The sequence below is a fragment of the Eretmochelys imbricata genome, chromosome 15 (assembly GCF_965152235.1).
Source record: "Eretmochelys imbricata isolate rEreImb1 chromosome 15, rEreImb1.hap1, whole genome shotgun sequence".
NCBI classification, from domain to species: domain Eukaryota; kingdom Metazoa; phylum Chordata; order Testudines; family Cheloniidae; genus Eretmochelys; species Eretmochelys imbricata.
The window spans coordinates 27,028,316-27,054,706 of record NC_135586.1 but is presented as its reverse complement, the minus strand read 5'-3'; the positions used below and the strand labels follow the sequence as shown (position 1 = coordinate 27,054,706).

General features: G+C 44.8%; 2 protein-coding genes across 6 annotated transcripts in view; both read left to right on the top strand.

The window, feature by feature from the left end:
• The window catches only part of CLIP1 (CAP-Gly domain containing linker protein 1), a 112,724-nt gene extending 108,315 nt beyond the window's left edge, over positions 1 to 4,409 (top strand). For all 5 annotated transcript variants that reach the window (XM_077835071.1, XM_077835074.1, XM_077835072.1 and 2 more), the window contains 2 exons: positions 1,693 to 1,814; positions 2,604 to 4,409. In XM_077835071.1, coding sequence (XP_077691197.1) covers positions 1,693 to 1,814; positions 2,604 to 2,826 — 345 coding nt within the window. In that variant the 3' untranslated portion in view covers positions 2,827 to 4,409. The remainder of the gene's footprint in view (positions 1 to 1,692; positions 1,815 to 2,603) is intronic.
• A 3,840-nt stretch (positions 4,410 to 8,249) lies between these two features.
• VPS33A (VPS33A core subunit of CORVET and HOPS complexes) lies at positions 8,250 to 24,759 on the top strand. The gene is made up of 13 exons (XM_077834795.1): positions 8,250 to 8,403; positions 10,277 to 10,342; positions 10,861 to 10,988; positions 11,747 to 11,936; positions 13,783 to 13,899; positions 15,533 to 15,707; positions 16,456 to 16,649; positions 20,875 to 21,001; positions 21,222 to 21,289; positions 22,710 to 22,847; positions 23,424 to 23,561; positions 23,717 to 23,885; positions 24,367 to 24,759. The coding sequence occupies exons 1-13, from the start codon at positions 8,302 to 8,304 to the stop codon at positions 24,558 to 24,560; spliced, it is 1,806 nt and encodes a 601-aa protein (XP_077690921.1). The 5' UTR covers positions 8,250 to 8,301; the 3' UTR covers positions 24,561 to 24,759.
• The last annotated feature ends 1,632 nt before the right edge of the window (positions 24,760 to 26,391 follow it).

The following is a 26,391-nucleotide window of genomic DNA, read 5'->3' as shown; positions in this document are numbered from 1 at the left end:
CGATATATCTTGACTTTAGCAAAACTTTTGATATGATCTCCCACAGTATTCTTGCCAGCAAGTTAAAAAAGTATGGGTTGGATGAATGGACTATAAGGTGGATACAAAGCCGGCTAGATTGTCGGGCTCAACGGGTAGTGATCAAGGGCTCGATGTCTAGTTGGCAGCTGGTATCAAGGGTCGGTCCTGGGGATGGTTTTGTTCAACATCTTTATTAATGATCTGGATGATGGGATGGATTGCACCCTCAGCAAGTTTGCGGATGACACTAAGCTGCTGGGAGAGGTAGATACGCTGGAGGGTAGGGATAGGGTCCAGAGTGACCTAGACAAATTGGAGGATTGGGCCAAAAGAAATCTGATGAGGTTCAACAAGGACAAGTGCAGAGTCCTGCACTTAGGATGGAAGAATCCCGTGCATCGCTACAGGCTGGGGACTGACTGGCTAAGCAGCAGTTCTGCAGAAGAGGACCTGGGGATTACAGTGGACGAGAAGCTGGATATGAGTCAACAGTGTGCCCTTGTTGCCAAGAAGGCTAACGGCATATTGGGCTGCATTAGAGCATTGCCAGCAGATCGAGGGAAGTGATTATTCCCCTCTATTCAGCAATGGTGAGGCCACATCTGGAGTATTGCATCCAGTTTTGGGTCTCCCGCCACAGAAAGGATGTGGACAAATTGGAGAGAGTCCAGCGAAGTGTAATGAAAATGATCAGGTGGCTGGAGCTGAGGGAACTGGTTGTTTAGTCTGCAGAAGAGAAGAGTGAGGGGGGATTTGATAGCTGCTTTCAACTACCTGAAAGGGGGTTCCAAAGAGGATGGAGCTTGGCTGTTCTCAGTGGTGGCAGATGACAGAACAAGGAGCAATAGTCTCAAGTTGCAGTGCGGGAGGTTGGATACTAGGTTGGATATTAGGAGAAACTATTTCACTCAGAGGGTGGTGAAGCACTGGAATGGGTCACCTAGGGAGGTGGTGGAATCTCCATCCTTAAAGGTTTTTAAGGCCCAGCTTGACAAAGCCCTGGCTGGGATGATTTAGTTGGTGTTGGTCCTGCTTCGAGCGGCGGGTTGGACTAGATGATCTCCTGAGGTCTCTTCCAAACCCTAATCTTCTATGATTCTATGTTTATTTGATTAACAGTAAAGTCCTGGAATGGGGAATACCATTCTGTTTCCTAGTAACTGTTTCCTAGTGTGTGTATAGATTAGAAGCAGTGTCATTAACATTCTAACCTCTGGTTTCTCTTTCTGTTTTTTTCTCCTCATGTCCCTTGCTTTCATCCGCTGCTGGCAACATTTTCCTCCAATCAGCATATGGTTTGTTTCTGCTTTCTACACTTTTTTATTCGCTGCATTAATTTGCTACGTATTGCTTAGCTCATTTAGCTGCTTTCTATTCAGCTATGGGAAAACTCATTCTTTTATCAGGATGCTGTAAATGTCTGTAATCTGGTCTGGGGGTTCAGTCTACCTTTGAGGGGCCCAAGTTCAGAGATAATGCATGCTCTGTATTGTTCCATTGCCCCTTTAGGGCCCATTCACCTATTATACCCATGGTGTCTCACTAATAATCCGATGAAGTGAGCTGCTCACAAAAGCTTATGCTCAAATAAATTTGTTAGTCTCTAAGGTGCCACAAGTCCTCCTTTTCTTTTTGTTCTAAATATGTTACTCTTTGTTCTAAATCTCCCAGATTGACTTCCTGAATTCAGTAATAGTGGATCTTCAAAGGAAAAATGAAGAATTAAAGTTGAAGGTGGAAATGATGTCTGAAGCAGCTCTCAATGGCAATGAGGAGATAAACAATTATGACAGGTATTAATATTAAAGGAAAAGGTGTTTGGTTTGTGTTGTGCTGATTCCAGTATAAATCACTTCTGTCAGCCTGTGCAGCTGAAGCAGGTCAGCCTAACTGCTGACAGAGCAAGAGACCTGAGCCATGAAGTGCAAATGTGACTTGCCCATATCTCTGAGGTGGCTGGATCCAGACCTTTTCTGGTCCATCTCTAACTTCTAACTGGTAGCACATGCTCTTTCTCTGCAGCTCTGAAACAAACATCAGCATGTCCTAGTTATCAATTCCCAACAGTGACCCTGGCCCTCTACAAATTAGGAAAATACCCTCTACTCTTAGAAGCTGGTGTCTGAGTGCAAATGTGGAGGAACCAGTCCAGAACTCAGCGTTTTTTTTAAATTAATTGTGGTGTCATATCCCCTGTATCAGTGAAAAAAGAAACTATTTTTACCAGTTCATACAAATGCCTTTGAAATAGTGGATGTGTATTTGTGTAGATTAAAAAATGTAATGAATAATTTGTTTATTGGCTAGATTGGGTATAATCACCATGTGAAGAATATGAGCAACTGCAGAGCTACAGGGGAATCCGGAAGCTTTGCTGCCTTTTTTTGGCCGGGGGGAGCAATGATTCTCTTCGCTGCTTGTGATCCACTGATATATGCCTTGGTTTTAACCGTATTGGATGTTGTTATAAACTTTTATTTTTAAAAAAGTGTTTTTTTGGTGGAAGTTTATTATAATGTCCTTTGGGTTTGTTCTCCTTTAAGAGAATATCCAGCCTAACCTATACAATTTTGATCTTGCAGCGAGGATGAAAATCAGTCAAAGAAAAAACCTCGCCTCTTCTGTGATATTTGCGACTGCTTTGATCTCCATGAAACTGAAGACTGTCCAACTCAGGCACAGGCATCAGATGACCCTCCCCATTCGACTTATCATGGCAGCAGAAAAGAAGAGCGCCCCTATTGTGAAATCTGTGAAGTGTTCGGGCACTGGACAACCAATTGCAATGACGACGAGACCTACTAATGCAATACAAGGCCAGGAAAACAAACTTTATTTGTATGCACTAATTGGACAGTTTACTCCACCAGCATTTGTGTGTACAGACATCAGGAAAAGGGACAATGATTCTTGACACACACATCCTCGGTTTCAAACCTACAGATATTTTGATCTTCCATTCATAAATACCTTATTCCCCCCTTAATAAACTAAAGTGACATATAAATAAATTATTTAATAATGACTTTTTGCCATTTATTCCCAACTTCTGGATATGAACCATTTCGAACAAGAAATGTCCCCTACGCCATTAAATTTATTGATAGGAAAAATGTATAGGAACAAAGCATTATAGTTATGTTATAGCTTATTTAAATACCTTAAAATTATGCTGTTAATTTTCATATTTGCACTAAGACATTCTAAGGCTGCATTTGTATATTTAGATTTTTTTTAAGCTTTTGACACTGGAATGGGTTGAGAAATATTTCATCTTTATTTTCCTCTACTCATTAACTATTTCACTGTGCTCTTGATCAAAGAACTTGAGCTCTGTGCACTACCTGTAAACGTAGTGCCTTTCTTTCCATTGGACTACAGTATGAAATTTTTAAAATCATGAAGCAGGTAAGAAAACATAAGCTACTGTGGGGAATTTTTAAAAACCTGTATGCTGTGCACACTTACTACCATTTATGTGACATCCATTTCAGCTTCTATAGAGTGTGTGTATATATACATATATATATTAAAATTATATTTTGGAAAAAACATGTCTTCTCATTCACGTTTTTAAATTTTATTAGAACTCATCACAGGACCTGTTTATGGGATAAACAGTACAACATGACTACTTCATTTGTTGACTTAAAAATATAAAACCACCTCAGTATTGGGAGATTTTTATTAACGTGTTTCCTGTGAAAAAAATCTTCCAGCACACTTGTATCCTCGAGCAAGTTTTCAGTAAAGTCCATAGGAAACTAAGCATTTATGCCAACTATTTCATGATATGGTTTCCCTGGTTTTTATTTTATTTTCAGATGGATGTAACATGGAAAATTCAACATTAATAATTGTGGATTTTCTTATAAGCAAAAACATAATAAGGAATGAAGAAATCTAAACCATCAAACACAACGTGGTATAGCTTGTGTCACTCGTACTAATGTTGAGATGTACCATATTACATGGACAATTAAATTAGTTTCAGAGGGGCTACTCATATAGTAAGAAAACACTCAACATGAACCAGGGTGGACCCCACTGGGCCCTAAATCATTTATTCAGATGGCTTAAATCTATCTTCTTTTGAATGTCTTCTAGCATATGTAAAAAGAACTGAAACTATACTGTATCTTCCCCGCTACCTGTACAACATACAGTATAGGGTTTACTCTTTTCTATAACTGTATATAAGCCTTTGATGTATTTTTCTCAAGATTATCAACCAAGTATCTGGCACATGATATAAAGTAAATCTGTAATCATTTTAAATTTGGGGTAATGAATGTATTATAGTAATAGGAACAAAAGCAGGGAAATCAGTATTAATTTGAAGAATGAGTGTACTGTTTCTCCTTTAATAAATGGTTATTCTCTTGTCACCTTTGTCTTGCATTCTTGCTATTTCTCAGATTGTGCAGGGGCCCTTCTTGTTATTTAGAAATCAAAAAGAAATAGATAAATGGAAGAACTTTTCTAGTGACTGATGTCTGATGTTCCCAGAACCCTGTCCACATCCCTGTACCTCCAAATCCCACAGGAAAAGAGCCCATCCATTATGGATTGTGTGGGATTATTCTACTAGAAAGGAAGTGATTGGGTAAGAAAAATTCCATTTGGGCTGCTGGGGACCCAAACAATGTGTGTTCTAGAGCCAATTATTTTTAATGAAGAAAGGCTGTCTGAGATTTACTTCTCATTCAAGGAAGATATGTTTTGGAAGGTCAAGAGGTGGCAGTGAAGCTTCTAAAACGTATAGTGGCTTTACATTCAAATGGATACTCAGGTCTATTTAAGACCAAAATTTAGGCTTTCTAAAAAATATAATTTGCAAAACATAACTTTAATAGAAATGTTTACATATTATATATATTTTAAATTCCAGTGAAAACAGAGTCTCTGATGTGGATTTAAACACTGGGGCAGGTGCTGTATGTGCACAATGGAGCTCTGATCAGGGCCTCTGAACTACTGCACTACAAATAATTATTAACTTAGTACAGCTAACACAGTATCTTGACAGATTTGTACACTCTCAAAGGCATTTCCCCATCAGTTACATCTGGGTCATTTCCTTGTCTACCTGGTGTAGGGGAGGTTTGAAAGTTGTTGGTCAATAGCTTAACATTCACCATGGATTGTGCCAAAGCTTCTGCTGTTGCAGACAGAAATTGTGCCATGAAAACAACTCCCACTTGTCAGGAAATTCAATCTAGAATACAGCAGGATTGTAACACATGCTGTCCTGGTGTATTTTTTACCTGTTGAGCTTTGGGGCAGTAACGAACCCGGACAGGATGGGGAGAGACAGCAAGAATAAAGGGATGTGGCTACTGCCTGGCCAGCTGAGAGAGAGATTTGGTGGAGGGGGGGTGCGAAGAAGCATGCTTGAGTAGAAGGAGTTGTCAAAAGGCCTAAAACAGTGATACTCAGACTGAGGCTCAAGAGCCACAAGTGGCTTATCAATGTGTCTCCTGCAGCTCTTTGCAGCACATATTAAAACACTGTGTAATTTAATTATTAACCAATCAAGATGCTTTTACTATATTGTTAACCAATTGTAGTTGATAAAATGATCCTTGGTCAGTCATTTTGCTATGAGAATTATGTAATATGAATATATAATATAAAAATAGTAAATGAAACAATCAGTTCACACTTCTGTGGCTCTTTTGGGTAAGGTTGATCGCTAATTTGCTCCTGAACCACTGTCTGAGTATCCCTAGCCTGTAGCATCTTGAGCACTCTGCAATGCTTTTCTCAAGGAAGCAGTTTCTGATGGTTTACATTAATGGCATGTCAGAATGAAAGGGTCAGTTAAGAGCTAGAGCCAGTGTTTTCAAACATGGAGGCTAATGTTAGGCCCTTAATCCAACAGGAATTGTGCTGCTTGCTACCTCAGCCACCTCTATGTAGTTGCCTAACTTTAGGCTCCCACAACTGAAGAAGACCCTAGCAGAGGGAGACCTGGCTGATAGGGACAGAAGATGAGGGGTCATATGCAACTGAGGCTTATGGTCACATGTAAGTTATTTGGCACAAGGGGGGCCCTCCTCTAAGCAAGTTAAGATGGGACATTAGGGAATATTCTAGGCAATGGTCTCAGCTGGAACCACTCACCACCTCCAGAAACCTGCCCTATGAAGAAAGGTTAAAAAAACTGGACATACTTAATCTTCAGAAAAGAAGACTGAGAGGAGACCTGATAAGTCTAAGAACTGGTTTAAAGAGGATGGTGATCAATTGTTCTCCATGTCCACTGAAGTTAATCTCCAGCAATGGAAATTTAGGTTGGTATTGGAAAAAAAAATTCTAACTATAAGGATAGTTAAGCCCTGGAGTAGGCTTACAAGGAAGGTTGTGGAATCCTGATCATTGGAGGTTTTCAAGAACAGGCTAGTGCAGAGGTGGCCAATGTGAGCCTGAGAAGGAGCCAGAATTTACCAATGTACATTCCCAAAGAGCCACAGTAATACGTCATCAGCCCCCCATCAGTCCCCCCGCTCCCAGTGCCTCCCGCCCACTGATAAGCACCTCCTTCTCCTGCCTGATCAGCTGTTCCATGGTGTGCTGGGGGAGGGAGGAGCAAGGGCACGGCAAGCTCGAGGGAGGGGACAGGAATGGGTGGAGTGGGGGCAGAGCCAGGGGTTGAGCAGTGAGCACTCCCCGGCACATTGGAAATTTGGCGCCTGTAGCTCCAGCCCCGCAGTCGGTGCCTAGACTAGGAGCCGCAGATTAACTTCTGAAGGAGCCGCATGTGGCTCTGGAGCCCCAGGTTGGCTACCCTTGGGTTAGCCAAACACCTGTCAGGGAAGATCTAGGTTTACTTGGTCCTACCTCAGTGCAGGGGGATGGACTAGATGACCTCTTGAGGTCCTTTCCAGCCCTACATTTCTATGATTCTATGGCTGGAACTTGCCAATCACAGATTTATTATTTCTGGATCACCAAGCCACGGCTAAAACAGCTTTTTCCACATTACCTCCAGCACTGCTCATAACACACTACAAGGCTTTTAGTTCTGTCTCCAATGTTTACTGAAAAGCAACAGAGACCCAGCTTTATCAACTCCTACTCAAGTGCAAAATTTTAACTCTATAAGGGCTAGAGACTTATACCAGTAATGAAATGAGATATAGCAGCATGAAGGCACTTGGGGGGGTGATTTTTTTTTAACAAGACCTTGTCTTCATTGAAATGGGTTTGCTGGTATAACTGTCCCTGTGCGGACACAGCTAATACTGGCAAACAAAAGAATATTTCCCCAGTATAACTGGGTATTTCTAAACTAGAAATTCTTCAGTCGACCTACTGATGGTGACAGTGGGGCTTAGGTCACCTTAATTACACCCCATAAGCAGTGACGTTTTTACAGCCCTGACCTACCTTTGTAGCAGGGACCAGCCCTCTGTGTCTACAATTTTTGCCAGCCCTAGCTACATAGGCTAGAGCTGCGATTTCAGTCACGCTCTGAGGTGAGGTGGCCAGGGTGGCAACCTATTTAACCACAGACCAGCCCTAAGATAGAGATTCCAGTAAGAACCCCTCCTGCCATGGCAGGGTGAGCGGCCAGCAAGTGTGAAAAATCGGGACGTAATGGGGGGTAACAGTCACCTATATCAGACAAAGCCCCAAATATTGGGGCAATAAAATTGGGACATCCGGTCCCCCTACCCCACGGGTGCTGTTACCCCAGTAACTCTCCCTCCTCAGTGCAGGTGCCGTTACCCCAGTACCCCACCCCCGGGGCAGATGCCGTTACCCCAGTATCCCTTCCCCCCCGGGGGCCGGTGACGTTACCCCAGTGGCCCCCGCGGGGGCAGCGGCCGTTATCCCAATATCCCCCCCCCAAGGCAAGGTGACGTTACCCCAATATGCCCCCCCCGGGGCAGCGGCCGTTACCCCAATATTCTCCCCCCCGGAGCCGTTATCCCAGTGGCCCCCCCGGGGCAGGGCCCGCTACCCCAATACCCCCCCGGGGGAGCGGCCGTTACTCTAGTACCCAGCTGCCCTCTCCTCACAGCTCCTTCAATGCCCCGGGGCAGGACAAGCTCCGCGGCTAACGGTCCCACACCCGTCCCGTCACTGGGGTCACGTGTCTGCGCTGCCGCCTCCCGGCGCGCGGGTCAGCCGTTATAGCCGGGCCCCGGGGGCGGGGCCGGGTCGTTGGGAGCCTTCTGGGGCTCGAGGAGGCGGGGCCTGAGCAGGGAGATGGAGAGCCTCGCCGAGTCACGTGATCGGCGGTGTCATGTGACCGGCCGGGCCTGGCGCGGGATGGCGGCGCACCTGAGCTCGGGCCGGGTGAACCTGACGGCGCTGCGGGAGGCCGGGCGCAGGGAGCTGCGCGAGTTCCTGGACAAGTGCGCGGGCTCCAAGGTGAGGGGGCCCGGCCAAGCGCCCCTCACCCGGGGGCCTGAGCTGCTGCTTCTGGGACCCCCCCCCTCCGGCGCCTGCCCAATAACTGCTCCCCCCTGTCCGGCTCCGAGACCCCTGGCTACCGGGGCTGCCCCGCGCCCCGTCGCCGCTCCGACCTGTCTGGCTGCGGGCCCGCCCCGCTCTCCCTGCCCGGCTCCGAGACCCCTGCGGGGCCGCCCCCGGCTTTACCTCCTCTCGATTTGCAGCTCTGACTCCCGGGGGAATTTCTCCTGTCCTCCCCCGGCGTGGGGTGCCATGTCTCTCCCCGGGGCTGTAGTCTGAGAGCGTTATGCGATGCTCTGGTCTCCTTCCCCCCCATCCTAATCTGCAGCTGTACGATCCTTTCTGGGCTCTTCTCAGGGGCTGGGGAAGCGACTCCTCTTCTCACCCTGGTCCTGGTCTATAGTTTTGACAACCGGGCGGGTTGGCCCCACCCTGAGATGCCAACCGGGCCTTCCTGGTCTACAGATAATTTCCCTGATAAACAGCCTAGCAATAACAGTCGATACCCTTTCCAGGCCCTTCTGTCTCAGCATCTCCAGGCACTTCAGACTTCTGGTAAATGCACCTTGCCTCATGGGCTCTAGACCTTAGCTAGCCCCCATCCAAACATCCCATGTGGAAACACATCCAAACTAAAATAAGGAATATTCCTTTCTCTGTCACTCAGCGTCACTTGCATTCACACGGGACTAGCACTTACATGCAGAGGAAGAGGTGTTAGGAACAGCCCAGCTGCTTCTTTGACACCCTGTGCACTCTAGGGACCCCTGAAGTAAAAAGCCTCAGGAGCCCATGGCAACATCACTGCACAGGCCCGCGCAAGGGTGGTAATAAATTATCCCAAAATGCTTTGCAAACTCAGACTAGAAACTCAGCCATTGTGTAAGGCTGGCTCCAGTGCTGGGCTGTCCTGTGGTCAGAATGTGCCAAGCAACTGAGTCCCTGCCCTATAGGCCTCAAGTTCAGTCAGAAGACGGCACAGGGTGTGTGGTTGTGGCATCTGGACTGCTCTGTAGGCCAGGTGCTTTCAGAAGTTCTGGGAGGGAGTGTCAGGTGCAGTGTGGAGTTAGTGGAGGACAGACAGAGTACCAGGGAGAGGGTGAGGGTAGAGTCAGGTAAGAGTGGAGTTGTAGTACATGAAGAACAGGAGTTTAGTGAAAAGCAGCCATGCTGGCCAGTGGCTGAAGTGGTCATGACAAATGGTTACAGGAGCTTGGACTGCTGACTCTTGGTGGCTTCGCAAACTTGTCATGCTGTGCAGCATCATTAAAATGTAGCCATCTCTGTGGGGTAAGGCAGGCAGAGCCCAGCATGTACCAGTCACTGCACAGGAAGTTTTGCCTTTGACATGTCTTCACTAGGGTGAGTAGAAAGCTCACTTAATGCTCTTACCAGGTGCCCTGCTAAACTGGCCAACAGTGACCATGACACTGGGTCAGGTTTTGTACTTGCACTGAGTGGAACTCCACTGTCTTCCGGGTAGTAAATGCAGCTGCACCAAATTTGCCCCAGAGTCCAGCCACCTCAGTTCCTTGTCACTTTCCCCTTTGCTAGACTCACTGAGGCAGGGCTGCATGGTTTTCCGATTCAGTAAAAATCTCTTGGGAGGTTTAATTAGCATATTTGAAGCGTGTTGTGCTCCTCTAATGAAAGGAACTAGAGATGGGCAAAGGGTTGTTGAAATTCAACCGTTAATTCATGACTGTCTTTTAAAATCAGCACTTCCTCGGAAAGCAAATGTTTGAGCTTCTGAGGGCAGCTCACCTACCCCAGGGTTTTCTTTCCTCTTTGGAGCAACTGACTTTTCTCCGTGGCTTTTTTTTCTTCCTAGGCAATAGTGTGGGATGAGTACCTCACAGGACCCTTTGGATTAATTGCACAATACTCACTTTTAAAGGTAAGCCCTACATGGCATTCATGTTGTGCTGATTAATACTGAGACTCTCAAAAGCTATTCGGACCCTCAGTCTCATAATTGCCTCTAGAGACTGTTAGCACAATTTCTATAAACTGTCCTAGTTTTTGCTTTTCAAACCCTAATTCTTACTGTCCAATGCTGTCACCACGGTTTGCCAGTCTTTTATTTCTCTGCTATAAAGCAACAGTCTAAATGAGCTTCAAGAACAGACTCTGCCTTTTCGAATATCACTTACTGCTCTTCTGCCAACTCGCCTCCCACAGACCAGATGTGCAGAACCTCCATCTTTAATGGTGATGTAATGCAGTAAACTAATAATTTACATAATCAGCATATGGAAATAGAAGAGAAATCCATGTTGCTATCCTTAGATAAGGTGTCACAGTAACAACTACTGGATCAACTCCAGCTGATGTGGCCCTTTCTGAAACCAGTTTTCAAAATAACAGGAGTTGAGTTGGATACCGTGATTGAATACCATTTTTGTCTCCTCACAGGAACATGAGGTGGAGAAGATGTTCACCCTCAAGGCGGGCCGTCTGCCCCCAGCCGATGTCAAGAATATTATTTTCTTTGTCAGGCCCAGGCTAGAGTTAATGGATATAATTGCTGAAAATGTGCTCAGGTAAAGTTGGTGTTTCAGTGAAAAGACAACAGCTGCTTCCCAGAGCTGTGGTAGTGCAGTGGAGTTAATGTTTTCTTTTTCCCCCCCTCCTCCTCCCATCCCAGGTTCATACCAGGCATAAGTTATGAGTGACATAAGTTGGGCAGATTTCAGCCCACTCACTAATAATAAATCTTTCACTTCAGTGTGAAACTGCTACACAACTTGGCATGACTGGGATCAGAATCATGGCCTATACGTACAGCATCACTGAAATGCCGTCATTTCTGGAGTTGGAGGATGAGAAGCAGGTGCATAGCAACAGGATGGAGAGGGGGAAATTTTTGGTTAAGGACACCAGGGAAAATCTCTACTCAGTTTTTATTAATTGCCCTGGAACCATTCATGTTTATCAGAGCAGATAGCTCTTGTTTGAAAGACCCACCCACAGTCAATGGCAAAAGGTAAAGGCCGAGTCAACCCTGCTTGGGATTCGAACCTGTAGATCTGGGCAGAATAAGTATTAGGCCACAGACCTACTGCTTAATCCTTGCGCCATCCCCTTCACTGTAAAGGTGTTGATTTGTACAAAATATTCTGAAATAAAAGGCTGAGAAGGGTTGCCTTTATTTATTAGGAACTTGAAAGTATCAGTCAGGAACTCTGTCTTGCTTCCATTCAGTGCCCCTTTGTCTTCTGTATTGCCAGTCTGAGAAACCAAGGTTAGTGTACTGTTACTGTACTCAATCTTATGACAACTTAAGCTGACTCTCTTCCAGTGAAGACAGAGTTCGCTCTCCGCTGAGGGACTTCCACATCTTGTTTGTGCCCCGTCGCAGCCTATTGTGTGAGCAGCGGCTGAAGGATCAGGGCGTTCTGGGATCCTTCATTCACAGAGAGCAGTACAGTTTGGACCTCATTCCATTTGATGGAGACTTGTTATCCATGGAGTCTGAAAGTGCATTTAAAGTAAGTGCTGATTTCTTCCTTGAGGGAAAAGATACTTTGCACGTTTGTGTTGCATCCATCATCCAAGGATCTCAAAGCACTTTTCAGACTGATTAGCCACAAGGCAATAAAAGGAGTTACAGAGCAAATGTGGTCTGACTGTAGTAGAACAGTGGACTGGGAGTCAGAACTCCTGGGGTCTGTTTCTGAATGCCGTGATGCACCCACGGACCCATCATTTTACCAGGCTATGTGTCAGCTTTCCCATCTGTTCTAATGGGGTAATACTTGCATGAACAGAATTTGTGAGGCTTAAATAACAAACCTTTATAAAGAACTTGAAGTTTCCTGTGTTAAATGTGTTACAGAAGGGTAAATTGTAATTGTTAGGGTGTCACACACCACAGCAACACAAAGACTTAACACTTGTCTTAAGATGGGCAACAGTGCTGTGTGTGTGTGTGTGTGTGTGTATATATATATATATATATATCCTGCATTGCCAGCACATCACCTGTAGTGCCATTAAGTCTGTGTGCGGCTTCCTTTAGCCATCTCCCCTTAGTGTATTGAATCTAGCCCTGTGTGAGCAGCAGAGAGGATGTCCGGACATGATAAAACTTGCCAGCTTGGTGACACATTTTCTAATTGACCAAGTCACAGGAAAGAGACTTGTTGTTTCAGCTGTGTTACTCTGCTGCATTAAATTAGGAGCAGCACATTGGCTAGAGAATTCTAAAATAATGGGTTTGATCTCATAACAATTCCCGAATGGTCGTTATTAACTCTAATCGCTCTGAGCAGAGAGAGCCCCCAGGACGAGGAGTTGTTCTGCTTGTGAATCCAGCTCCCCTTGTTGCTGGCCCACATCAAAGTTGCTGCTTTGCAGTCCTGTCGCTGGACCGCCGGCTGGTGTCACAGAAGCAGTGTTTCCGGGAGGAGTAATCAAACGACCCATTGTCGCTCCTGGCCCCAGCTGTAATCTTCCCCCTCCTCTTGAATTCTTCTCACGGTTGAGGTCTCTCTCCTCTATGGAGGAGAGCGCTGGGCTTAATCTCAGGGTCATTTTTTCTCTCAAACTGAATTTTTGGTTGTTCTGTGCATGTGTCTAAACAACCAGCCTGCACCTGCAATGCTGTATGGACGGCTAAATAGCATGGTGAGCGGTAGCATTCACTTTCACGTTCTGACTCACTTTTTAAAGTGAGTTTAGTGCTGGAAACGTCCCCAGTTGGCATTGCTGGAGATCACTGTCCTATTTAACCACAGAACATGTACTGCAGGGGGTGTGGAGGAGGCGGGGCAAGGTTCCTCGACCCTGACCCCATGTAAAAGGGCAGGAAGGGCTAGCTTAGTCTCCACAGCCCATTCACTCCTGGAGCATCTTCTGTGGGCTTGTGTATACAAACCATTGGGTGCAGGGCAAGCTGGGGCATACATCTGTGTTGTGCTAGCTTTGAAAGCAGGGTAGATCAGAGTCCACTGGGGAACTTTTACCGTGTGGCAGCAGGGTCCTCATGGACAGTTGGTGTATGGCAGGTCAGTGTGGGGTAGATTTACACCCCAGCTCAGCGTGCACTCACTGTTCATATAGACAACCCTTCAGTCGGACAGCTAGTGCTAACTATCATGATGATTTTGTGACCTGCATGCTTGTCCACTGGGGCCTGCAGCAAAGCACCAGCTGGTATCCCAGTGCTCGCTGATAGCAAGTAATGACTTTGGATCACTGAAACCTGGAGGTGAAAGGCTCCGTATCCTTTAAGCAATCCCTCAAGCCATCCAGTTCAGCCAGGTTCTACGTTTAAGATGATCAGGCTAATTAAATATCCTCCGTTTCTGTAACCTTCCTTTCCCTGTCATTTAGGAGTGTTACTTGGAGAGTGACCAGACAAGTCTGTACCATGCAGCCAAGGGTCTGATGACCTTACAGGCACTTTATGGAACTATCCCACAGATCTTCGGGAAGGGGGACTGTGCACGGGTAAAACAAATTTAAAACATCTTTGTTTCTAAGAAGATAAATCCTTTTGTTTCTGGTGGTGGTTGTTTTGGAGCTGCCACTAGTGTGTGTTGGGTTTATTGATACTGTGGGTCACGAGCTGGATTTTGCTGCTTGGGCGCCTGTTGGTGGAAACAATTCTCAGTCAATCTGTCACTGCGGGTTTTACTGTCACGAGCCCCCTCTGAGTTGCTCCCCTAAAGGAACGTGTTTATAAGTGTGTTCCCTACTGGTCTTCTTGCCTGCCCAGATATCTTCCCCCCCTCCCTGGTGAAAGTCAGCTGGCTGCTGAGAGGCTGACACACGGTGATATGTATGTCTGTATTTCACTGGAGTTTGGACAGTTCACTTGGTTTTCATGAACACTATGATGTTGGAATCCCAGAAATTTGTGGGTGAGGTTCTGTGGCCTGTAACGTGCGGGAGGTCAGACTAGATCAGGGATCGCAAACTCGAATCACCACGAGGGCCACATAAGGACTAGTACATTGGCCTGAGGGCTGTGTCACTGACACCCCACCCGCGCTGCCCCCGGCCCCGCCCCCACTCCACCCCTTCCATGAGGCCCTGTCTCTGCCTTGCCTCTTCCCACCTCTTCCCCGCCCCCATTCCAAACCCTTCCCCAAATCCCCGCCTCTTCTCCGCCTCCTCCCCTGAGCATGCAGTTCCCCGCTCCTCCCCCCTCCCTCCTGGAAAGCGCTATGCGCCGCCAAACAGCGCCTGCAAGTAGGCAGAGGAGCGGGGACGCGGCGCACTGGGGGGAGGGGGAGGGGAGCCTGGTGAGCCGCAGGAAATAACTCCGGGGGGGCGGGGAGCTTGGCGGGCTGCAGGAAATAACCCCACGGGCTGCATGCGTGTTTGAGACCCCTGGACTAGATCACAATGGTCCCTTCTGACTTAAAGTCCACAAATCTATGAGTAAATTAGAGTTGATAAAGACCTATTGACCCTGACCAATGAATGAATGTTCTCTGCTCTACCTCTTTAGTGCTTTGTGTAATTTAATTTAAATATCCCAACCAGTTGGGCTTGCACGCCTCCCCACGGAAGACAGTTCCACAGACAAATAGATTTCACTGTCAAGAAGATTCCTTGGTATTTGACCTAACTTCATCCCTTTTCTCCTAGTTAGACTCTCTTAACCATTCTAAATAATTCCCCTCCCTCCTTGGAGTTAACCGACTACTGATAGCTGAAGGGTTTATGTACCTTCATCTTTATTCATCACTTAGTCAAGTTACATGTGTTGTATCCTTTTGCTCTCTCCCCATAATTCAGTCCCTCTTACCAGATCATTTTTGTTCTTATTCTCTGAACTCCGTGCGGTTCATAAGTATCTCTTTTGGTAAGGAGGCATCTGGAACTGAATGCAGAGTTCAGGTTCTGTGACCATTCTGTCAGACTAAACTAACCAGTTTTGTCGTAGAATAGTTTGGTTTGTTTCTTAATGGCCCTTCCTCCAGTTGTACCAGTTACACAGCTTGCCTCTCCTCCCATTCGCTTCTTATACATGCACTTCTTTTCCTGTTTTCATACGTGCATATGTCTCTAAAGCTAGTTATCACAGCCACCCTTCATGGTCTGAGCCATAACGAACCAAATATTTTCTTTCCAGCATGTGGCTAACATGATGATCAGGATGAAGCGAGAGTTCCCTGGAGGCCAGAACTCAATATTTCCAGTCTTTGATACCCTCTTGTTGCTTGACCGCAATGTAGACCTGTTGTCTCCTCTAGCTACTCAGCTTACTTATGAAGGCCTGATTGATGAAATATATGGAATTCAAAATAGTAAGTGCAGCAAACCATGGACGGTGAAACGAATGGAGTAGAATAAAATTCCTGAGTGCTAGAATAAAGTGCAGGGTGCCAAGTGGAATTTGGGATGAAGGTGAGAATAATTTAGCTGAACCTACAAGAGGGGTGGCTTAGTTGCTTGATGAATTAAAAACCCTGGTTTCAATCCCAAAAAGGTGAGCTCAGTGCTTCATCCATCCCAAGAAGATGATTTGAGCACAATGCTCTTCGCTACGTGTGAGTCCTTGGGATGTCAGCTGTACATGGACATTAGTGATCCCAGGGCACTTTTCACAAGAATAGGGATTTTAGCTAAAATGTCCCCTCAACATGCTGTTAGTTTCCACCCTCCACTGAAGCTGATGCTCTCTGCACGCGCTTTGTAAAGCCATTTACCCCGCTTTCTTTATGCTCCATGGGATGATGAAAACTCTAGGGCCAGAAGCATGTGGAGCTGGTAACTTCCACCTAATGTACTGATGAGGGTGAGCAGAAGGCATCTCTCTGGTACTGTATAGATCTGTGTATAGGGCTCCTTGTTTACATATAGCTAGTAGGGATTTTTACCCTTTCAAATTAGGGGAAATCATCTTATATGTGGCAACATTTCTTCCAAGTTGTAATATGGGTGTTTACACAAGGCTAGAGCTGCCTCTTGCTTGGGGAAAGGTTTTGGTTGGTTGGTCAGTTTAAGTCCTGGGGTTTGAGCTCTAATTTGTCTGTTTTCTTGCTGTGTTGGTAGCTTATGTGAAACTCCCTCCTGAAAAGTTTGCCCCTAAGAAGCAGGGTGAGGGTGGCAAGGATCTCCCCACGGAACCGAAGAAGCTTCAGCTGAATTCTGCTGAGGAGCTGTATGCTGAAATTCGAGACAAGAACTTCAATGCTGTGGGGTCAGTGCTAAGCAAGAAAGCCAAAATCATATCTGCAGCCTTTGAGGTAAAGGACTTGTACACAGTGTACTGCCCAGTAGCATGTCATCTGGGCAGTCTGCTCCTTCCGGGTGGAGAGTTGGGTCTGACTGCTCTGCACATTTGAGCATGAAACAAGGCTAAGATCCACTAATACCCGATCTCCTGAGGTCCCTTCCAACCCAGATAGTCTATGATTCTAAGACCCTTCCAATGCCTACCTTAGTATTACATGAATGCAGCCTTTGGCATTTTATTTCCTTAGTAGTTTTCAGTAAATTGAACACATGGGATCCAGACTGTCCCACAGTTAGTGATGGTTCAGATTCCAGGTTTTGGCTTGAGCTCATCTCCACTTTAAAATTCTTTAGGGTCTTGAAGTAGCTTAAGCATCTTAAACTAATCTAAAGCCTCATTAACTTTATAGCACCACCCAGCATGCTAAGTGCATCATAAAAATACCAGAAATAAAGACTTGTCCCTGCCCAAAAGAGCTTACAGTCTAAATCAGACTTGATATTTATATAGCGCTCATTATCACACCTCAAAATCTGGAGTGTGTTTATCCTCTCAGCACTCCTGTGAAGTAGGAGAATGTTGTTATCCCCATTGTACAGATGGAGAACTGAGCCACAAAAAGTGAAATATTGGCCCAACTGAAGTCACTGATAAAACTCCCTTTGACTTCAGTGGCAACAGGATTTCACCCTAAGTGACTTGCCAAAAGTCACTGTGACATTCCCCAGGGTGCAATCTGAACCTGTGGCCTGCTTTGTCCCCTTAGCTCTCCAGCCTGGGATGCCTTTTATACTACTTTCCTGATGAACACCAACCCGTCCAGGCTCTGCTCACTCTGCCACCAACATGCAGTCACTCCCACCTGAACACATGACTGCTATGCCCAGCCATCCATGAATTGCATACAGGGCCACACCCGGATATCCTTCAGCCCACGCCTTGCCCCCCAGACACGTGTGTCTTGTACTGCTCAGTAGCCCATTTGACAGTCCAAGCTCCTAGATAGTTCATCACTCCAACAATGGGTAATGATTACGCACCAGGCTTGTTGACCTAAGTAGAGATTCCCAAGTACTTCAACAAAACACACTGATTTAAATAAAACAAGTTTCTTAACTAGAGAAAGACAGATGACAAGTAGTAAGGCCTAGAAGTCAGAATTGGTTACAAAAGAAAAAAGGATAAACGCATAGCCTAATTCCTAAACTTTACCAAGGCCTAATAGGCTTCAAAGCAAAAGGCTTGTCTCACTATGTGCTGCAATACATTTCACAGGTTGGCCTGGGACCACTCCCCTGCTTTGTTCAGTTCTTTCAGAGTCGTCGTTGTCATCAACAGAGAGATGGAAAGGTGGCTAGGGACACTTTTTTCTCCCCTTCTTATACCCTCAACCCTTTGTGCTGAAAAATTCCTTCCTGAGTCATGGGGCCAGGCAGTTCCATTGCATACGTGAGCTCCAAACTGTCCTTCAGATGAATTGTAAATTTCTTGTTTACAACTCCCCCACCACCACCCCTGGAGAATGTTCGATTACACCGGTAATGGCTCCTTAGCACTTTACTGGCGTGCTAGGGTGTTTTTGTCTCTGAGAAATTGGTTTGTGGGCCTTACCCAGAACCACAGCATGTTTCAGTAACAATCCTATAGCAAAACCTCATAATTTTACATGCCATGTTTGTTTCACACATTTCAACAGTATGAGGCATACTTTGCACAAAAGATATCATAACCATATACAAGTGGTGAACATGGGGTACAGGGTGTCACAGTCACACACAAAGTCGGAGACACAGCAGGGAATTGAATCTGAGTGACTAGATCATCCTCCCTCCTTTAGGAAAACCAAAGAACTCGCAACTGGAGGAGTGGGGTGTAAGACCAGTGGAGGGCTGGCTAGAGAATGGGAGGCGCTTATGCTGGTTTAAGGATTTCTTCAACTACAAGCTCTTTGGGGCTTGGCCATCTCTTTGTGCTAGATTTTGTACACACAACAATGGGATCCTGATAGCTTCTAGCTGCTGCAGTCAAATACACAAGAATAAGAGTGTACATGGCCAAGGACTAATAGACACTAGTTGCCTTTTAGCCAATTGGCACCTATTACAGGTGTGCAGTTTACCAACAGTGAGACTCCAGTTGGCCTGTCAGCTGTTGCTCATTAGCTATAGAATTGAACAGTCTTCTCCTGCTTTTAAAAACAAACACACATGCAAAACGAGGAAACAAAAGTCACACAGTGCTTAACTGTGTGACCTGCTGTGCTGACTGTGTTAATTTTTTGTTCCTTCCATCTGCTTTTAGTCACTTCTGCCAATCTTAAGGCCAGTTAGATGTACCATATATCCATCTAAATTGTGCATTCAGATTTGACTTGCAGTAATAGACACTTACTGGGGAATTAGTGTTGGAAGCTCCCAAAGATTAAAATACTTCACACTGGAAGGGAGGAAAGAGATGTGAGATTTTGTCAGATGTAATAGGTGATAATGAAACAGCAGTACTTTGGCAGCGAAGGGCTTGTAAATTGCAGACTTCATTATCGCTCTCCTGCCTGTACTTGCCCATTTGTATAGTTTACATTTTAGTCAAGATAATTTTTAAGAGCGCTTACTTTTGTAGTCATTGTGACAAGATGTGGATAGGTTGACTGGGCAAAACACAAATGTCTGAATTGTTCTGACTAGGAATTCTTAGATGTCTGCGCTTCATCAGACCAGGTTTTCTAGATTGCTTGGGGCAGACTTTAACGATTGGGACTTATTTTAAAAGTTAGTTCAAACTAAATAGGCTGCTATTCAGTTTTGGAGAGAGGGGAAATACTCTCTATTCCCCTTCCTCAGGGTACGCCAAGCACTTCACGCTTCTCTGACAGCTTTCATCTGAGGAGCTGAGAGCTTCAAAAATGCTAGTTAAGTCGTACACCCTGCGAGAGAGGGGTGTGTTCTCCCTGTTCTGCAGTGGGGAAACTGAAGCATGGTGGAGCTGGATAACATGCTTAACCATCAGTCAGGCAACAAGTCAGTGGCAGTGCGAGCACCAGAATGCCCCATTATTTCTGACCCAGTCCCTGGCTTTAACCACTAAACCTGCCTCCTTACACCATCTCTAATGAACGTGAAGTTTTATACTCTCTACTACCCATTGATAGAACATTGTAATATCATCTTTCAACCTGGGTTCCATCTTTGCAGTTTCCTTTGCCTCTTCTCTTTACAGCCCTTCGAGTGTAGCTTTTAAAATGTTTCAGGCAACACTTTGCAGATTGCAGATCCCTGAAATGTTTGAAACTGTTGCATAAGATTTTCAGTCTCTTTTCTAAACTAGACCTAAGGCAGGAGAGAGCAGGGAGACATCTGCAACCTCCTTTTCTTTCTGCTTTCTCAAGGATTCTCCTTATATTTGACAGAAATAAAGATAAGAATTTAAGCTAATATTTTACATGCCTGTCAAAAAAAGACCCACCTGAGTAAATGGGTCAGTAGAACTTTATAAGATTGGTTTAATATCTACTGTATGTTACCTTATCCTAGGGATTTAACTCCTTAGCTACAGAGCAGCTACAGTGTCTATGGTTTTGAAATAGTATGTCACAGTGACTGCATCTCAAATCCAGTGACTCTTAATGATAAGATCTTGAATCTCCTCATACTACTTGATGTATTTGTGTGGAAGATCAGCAGCCGCTCCTCTCATCTACCAAAGCAAATAAAACTTCACTTTTGTGGGCCTCAGATTCCCTATCTGTGAAATGGGGATAATAATACTTGCCAACCTCAGAGGTCAATTGAGGCTTGCTTAACGAACACTTAAGTACTCTGGGATCTTTGGATGGAAGGCACAATAGGAGTGCAAGATGCTGTACTATTTTAATGTAATTGCACAGAGAAACGTGATTAGCAGCCTCTCTTGTAAAATAAGATATCACTCTGATGCCAGTGGTGTTTTTCTCATGGTGCATTTACACAACAGCTTTATAAACTGATGAAGCAACAGTGCTGTTCTAGGAAACAATATATTTTTGTAAATGTGGCCTATCTGAAAGGTCAGATGTCACTGAAGGTAACGGATCAGTGTTTCAAGATGACAGTAATGAAGCTCACTACTTTCCATTTTTCGTAAAGCAATGAACACAGTACACACTAAACAGACAAAAACACACCTTTTGATGAAATGATTTACAGACATTTATTATTATAATGAATAAGCTCTAAAGTATAATTGCTGGGTCTTTTTAGGAAAGACACCATGCTAAAACAGTTGGGGAGATCAAGCAGTTCGTTTCACAACTGCCACACATGCAGGCAGCAAGAAGTTCTCTAGCAAACCATACCTCGATTGCGGAGCTAATCAAAGACATTACTAGTAAGTATCCTTTTCAGTATTCCACCTACAGTTGATCTTGTGTTATGTCTTGCAGCCAAAGATACAACTTTGCTGATTTCATAAAAAATTCAGACACCAGGAACAAAATACTGGCCTTATTTGTACTTGGGCGACTCTGCGACACCATTTAATACACAGATAAACTGACCCTTATTTTTAGGTACCGACTTACTAATGTATTGATTTTTTTTTTTTTAAGCATCAGAAGATTTCTTTGATAATTTAACAGTGGAACAAGAGTTCATGTCAGGAATAGACACTGACAAGGTGGGTGGAAAGCAAGATCTTGCCTTTACGTGATTTTTATCTTCTAACCACAGTCTCCTAATCACAAAACTTGGTGGGGGTGTGTTAATACAGAGAAACCTAGACAATGGTTGACTCTGATTTGATGTCAGTCTTGAAAACTTTTAGTATGTTCCTTGTGCGTTATGGAGACGTTCTTTCCAAGTGGTGCATACCACTTAGGATGCAGTGGGCACAATTTAAGTAGGCTTTTTATAAGTATGTCTTGGTCTGGTAAGTTGGACGAAAAGGGGCTTTGCCCCTTTATGGGCTCCCTTGTAACAGGGCCAAAAAGGAGGAAAGCTTACAGCGATGGACAGGAAGGGAAGGATCCAATTGGGGCCAGGCCAAGATTACTGTATTGCCCTTCCTGCTGACTGGGAGAGGTATTTATACCCCACGTAGCCACGAAGAGGGCCTCTTTATGAGGATCTGGCTGGAAGCTCCCACCTACCTATCCATGTACTTTGCATAGGACCAGGTTTGCTTTTGGCATTCTGTTGCCATTACTCTGGTTGCCTCTTCTCTGGGGGGCTGGGAAGGAATTTTCCCCTCACTGCCAGATTGGCCAAGGCAGGGTGGGTTTTTTTCACCTTCCACACAGCTGATCTGAGGACCCAAGGTTAGGTTATCTCGCAACTTGTATGTATAACTTCTAGTGGCTGTCCAGGGCAGGTACTTGCTATGGAAGGGATGCGCTTATCAGATCAATTGGATTGGGAAAGGCTCAGCAGGAAAGCATCTTTTATGGGAGCTGAGTATAGGGGGTTCCTAAATCTGCATCAGCAGAGAGCCCATTCTCCCTCCTCCCTGTACTGTACAATTTATTGTTGGCTTTTCCTAGACATTAAAGTGAATAAAGTTGCAGCCTAATTAACCTGCATCCGTGGCCTCCTGTCCGTCTTCTGGTGTGGATGGGCAATAGCTGCTGTGCTGCATTTTCTATCTGGCCCGGGGAGACTAAGGTCACCGTTACAATGCTGTGGTTCTGCTGCATAGAGTGCAGCACGGGCAACTGTCGACACAGCTTCAGTGTGCTGTGCTTTGACTTGTGTAGTGCTCTAATGATATGGGGGTGGGGGTGGAATCAAGGATGAGAGTTTGCAAAATACTTGCAGTGTATCAAATAGGATCATAGATATCCATTGTTAACGCCATTGACAAAGCTTGTTAATTGGAACCACTGACACTACAAAGCTATTTTGCATATATCTAAGCTGCTTATGTAGCTGCTGTGATCCCTGTTTTACCTTGTCCATCACTATGGGAAGCGTAAAAGCATCTTCTGAGAATGTTATCTTTGCTTTGCCATTAAAAGCAAAAACAGAGCTTTTCTTTTCAGCTCTGTTAAAATCCTAACCTAGGTTTTTGGTTGACAGCTTGGATGTCTGTTTCTTTATAGGTCAACAATTACACTGAAGATTGCATTGCTCAAAAACATCCACTGATCAAGATATTAAGGCTGGTTTGCCTGCAGTCAGTGTGTAATAGTGGACTCAAGCAGAAGGTGTTGGACCATTATAAAAGAGAGATTCTCCAGGTCAGGCTAGAATTGTTTAACTAATAATGTGGATATTCCTTGCAAATTAAGGTCTCAATCCTGGAAAGATTTGCACACCATACATATCTGTGCACACATGAGTGATCCTAATGAGTTAAATAGGACTATTCACATGTGTAAAACTTCACAGGATCAAGGCCTACACGTGTTTTAATCACTGTCCTGTGTTTTTAAAAACTTTTAACAATGTGAAATATATTTAAACATATTTATTTAAAACATGCATATAATTTTGTTTTGGGCCACTGTCATGCTTTCTGTTGCACACTGCAAAAAGACATTTGTAAACATTCATTTTAACTTTACACACTCACTTGTTCCCCTATGAGTTGTCTTGAAACTGTGTCCCTAAAATCAGTGTTTAATTGAATTCACTATTTAAAATGTCTCTCATTGTCTTGCAAACCTTGATGGTGTCTTGTCTATAAATTTCAGACTTCAGCAAGTTGTTTGGTTAGTGTCTAGTGTTACATAAAAATCCCCTGATTTTATTTCTACTCGCTCTTGATGCGTAAATGACAGTACTACATTAAAGGCAAAATCTTCATGTTACAGACTTACGGCTATGAACATATATTAACCTTAAACAATCTGGAAAAGGCTGGACTCTTAAAACTTCAGACAAGCAGTAGAAACAACTACCCAACAATCAGGAAAACCATGCGGCTGTGGATGGATGATGTTAATGAACAGGTAAACTGAATACTTCTATCAACAGACAGACCAGTTGGAAGATGGACACAGGTGGCGGGTGGGGAGAGCTTGTACATTTGCAAGATTTTAATATGCTGAAGTGTCACTTTTCAGTAGAAAACTCTACTGCTGTTCATTTCCCTCTCCTTCTACAGAACCCAAATGATATTTCATATGTGTACAGTGGCTATGCTCCATTAAGTGTGCGTTTGGCACAGCTGCTTGCTCGCCCAGGGTGGCGTAGCATAGAAGAAGTTTTAAAGATGCTCCCAGGACCCCACTTTGAAGAGAGGCAGCAGTTACCGACTGGCCTTCAAAAAAAGCGTAAGCTTCTTTGGAGTAACTTGATTAGTCTGTGACCGTTCTACTGTTAAATTCACTTACAGAGTCTGATATAGTGACCGACAGCATCCACCTGGACTGTTCATTTGATTAGTAATTCTAGGTTTATCATCTTCCCAACTTCAGTACAGTGAGCTGCCTTTGATCATTGCCCTAAGGTGGTAGAAATAATTCCTAGCTATTGTACTGTATAGCCTTTTTCATCAGTAAATCTGATAGTATTCACAAAGGAGGTATTACCTCCATTTTACAATAGGGAAACTGAACCATAGAGAGGCTGGGATTTGCCTGAGCTCACTGGCAGAGCCAGAAATAAAACCCATTCAGTGCTCTATCCAACAGCTCCATATCACTTTCGCAATTTGACCGAAGTCTGTGCTTCAGTTTGGCCCTAGGGTGACTTCAGAATAACCCTGTCCTTTCAGCGCCAGTCCAGTTTGTAACTGTCTCTATAAATGTTCAGGTCAACAGGGAGAAAACAGAGTAACGCTGGTGTTCTTTCTGGGAGGTGTGACCTATGCTGAAATTGCTGCACTGAGGTTTCTTTCTCAGATGGAAGATGGAGGCACAGAATATGTCATTGCCACCACTAAACTAATCAATGGCACAAACTGGATCAAATCCCTGATGGAGAAACTGGAGCCCGCACCTTTTTAGAAGCTATGTAAAGATTCAGTAAAATGCTTCAGGCTGGCATTGGGCCTTCAGAAATGACTGCAGCTGGAGAACATGAAATCATGTTTGCACTGGTGCATGCAGTGGCTACACTCTGCTCTGTTCCTGCTATATACAGAACTTCCCTAATAACTGAGTGACTCTGACAGAGGAATATGAGGAAATAAAAATCAGTATTAGAGCTGTTGGTGTCTGAACTATAAAATCATAGACCTAACACGGTGTTACATTGTCTGATCTGTCCCTCTCTCCCAAAGCCCTGGGCCGCTTCACCTTCAACCAAGGGAGACTGGCCCATAATCTAATTGATCTCTGTGCTAGCAAGTCTTTCCTGCTGCCTTTAGTTCTCCATTTCTTAATATCTCCCCCCTTACATCCATGCCTGCTTACCCCAGCTAGAGGAAAGTTGTCCCCCCACTTCTGTCAATATTTGTTACTTTCCTCTCTTCAGTATCTGCTCAATGGTGGTGGCCTAGTAATAAATGTAGTTCAGCTGTGTTTGGTTGTACGAGGAGCAGGGGGCGGTAGGAACAAAAAAAACAGACAGCAAATGAGTTTGCAGTATCCACTTCCTATCTGCCTTTGCAGGGAATGATACTCTCTGGTTTCTTTCTCCCATTGCATAGGTCCCTTTTGTAGCAGTAGCTTGCACTGTACAAGTTGAATCTGTTTTTCTGGGTATGTCTACAAACCCAGCTGTTTAATCCTTGCAGGTCACTGATAACTAATAATAAAAAGACAGGGAGAGCTTGAGTGGCAGAAGTCACTTACATTCCTCAAATCTCAAGGGCTCATCCAAAATACAGCTGCTTTCCCTTAGTTTGTCCTTACCACACAAGTTTCTAGCAACATCACTATTATCTGAAGAGCCATTGCAGCCTCCTATGGCTGCTGTGTACGTATTGATGTTACTGGCTGTGTGCGTGGCTGCTTCAGAGCACATAAGCTGCAATAAACATGTAAATCCTCAGTTACTGATGACAAAGGGGCTGCTGGAAACCACCATCCCATGTGAGCAATAAAGGAGAAAAAGCTACACAAAAGTTGTATACGAGTCTGTACTCAATAGATGAATATCTGCTTAAAGAATTAATAGCAGGGCTGGGCAAACTACAGCCCCGTGGGCTGGATCCTCAGGGCTTTGGATGCAGCTCATGGGATTGCCACCCCCATGGCACCATGCCGCTCCCCCTGGGGGGGCAGAGGGCTCCACACACTGCCCTAACCTGTGGGTTCCACACCCAAAGCTCCCAGTGGCCAGGAACCCCTCCCCCAGGATGTAGTGCCAGCCACTTCTGGGAGCCGTGCAGCATGGGGCCAGGGCAGGCAGCCTGCCTTAGCAGCAGTGCCGGGCCAGACCCTGCACCCCAAGCCCGTGCCCCAGCCCTACATTCATGGCCCTCCATGCAATTTCCCCAAGCAGGCCTTGGGCCAAAAAGTTTGCCTACCCCAGTTATATACATCTTCATTTGTTACCTCGTAAACAGCAATGATTGCTTAACAAGGAGAAGCTGACAAACTAATGCTCCTTTAGAGCCCTTGTGATGCACGGGGGGGGGGGGGAGGATGGAGGGGTGGTCTCACAAGACTTTTTTTTGGTAGCCTCAAAGTGAGGCCTAAAACTCTTGCTGATGGCCGCACTGACAAATTTTTCCTAAATAGGCACATACACATGTCCAACTCCTTGTAATTTATTGACCCTTTTTGCAGACTCAATAATAAAAATAATGTTGTTGTCTCTCTCTTCTTTACTGGCCCTAAACAGAACAGAAACACAAATAAGCTGCTCTGGAGGGTCTTTTTAAAGAAGACT

What these genes read in the sequence shown, in the direction of transcription:
- VPS33A (XM_077834795.1), top strand. Translation starts at nt 8,302, where the DNA reads ATGGCGGCGCACCTGAGCTCGGGCCGGGTGAACCTGACGGCGCTGCGG. An exon ending in AGTCTGAAAGTGCATTTAAA is followed by an intron (nt 11,937 to 13,782) that starts GTAAGTGCTGAT and finishes CCTGTCATTTAG; the next exon opens with GAGTGTTACTTGGAGAGTGA. An exon ending in TGGATGATGTTAATGAACAG is followed by an intron (nt 23,562 to 23,716) that starts GTAAACTGAATA and finishes CTCCTTCTACAG; the next exon opens with AACCCAAATGATATTTCATA.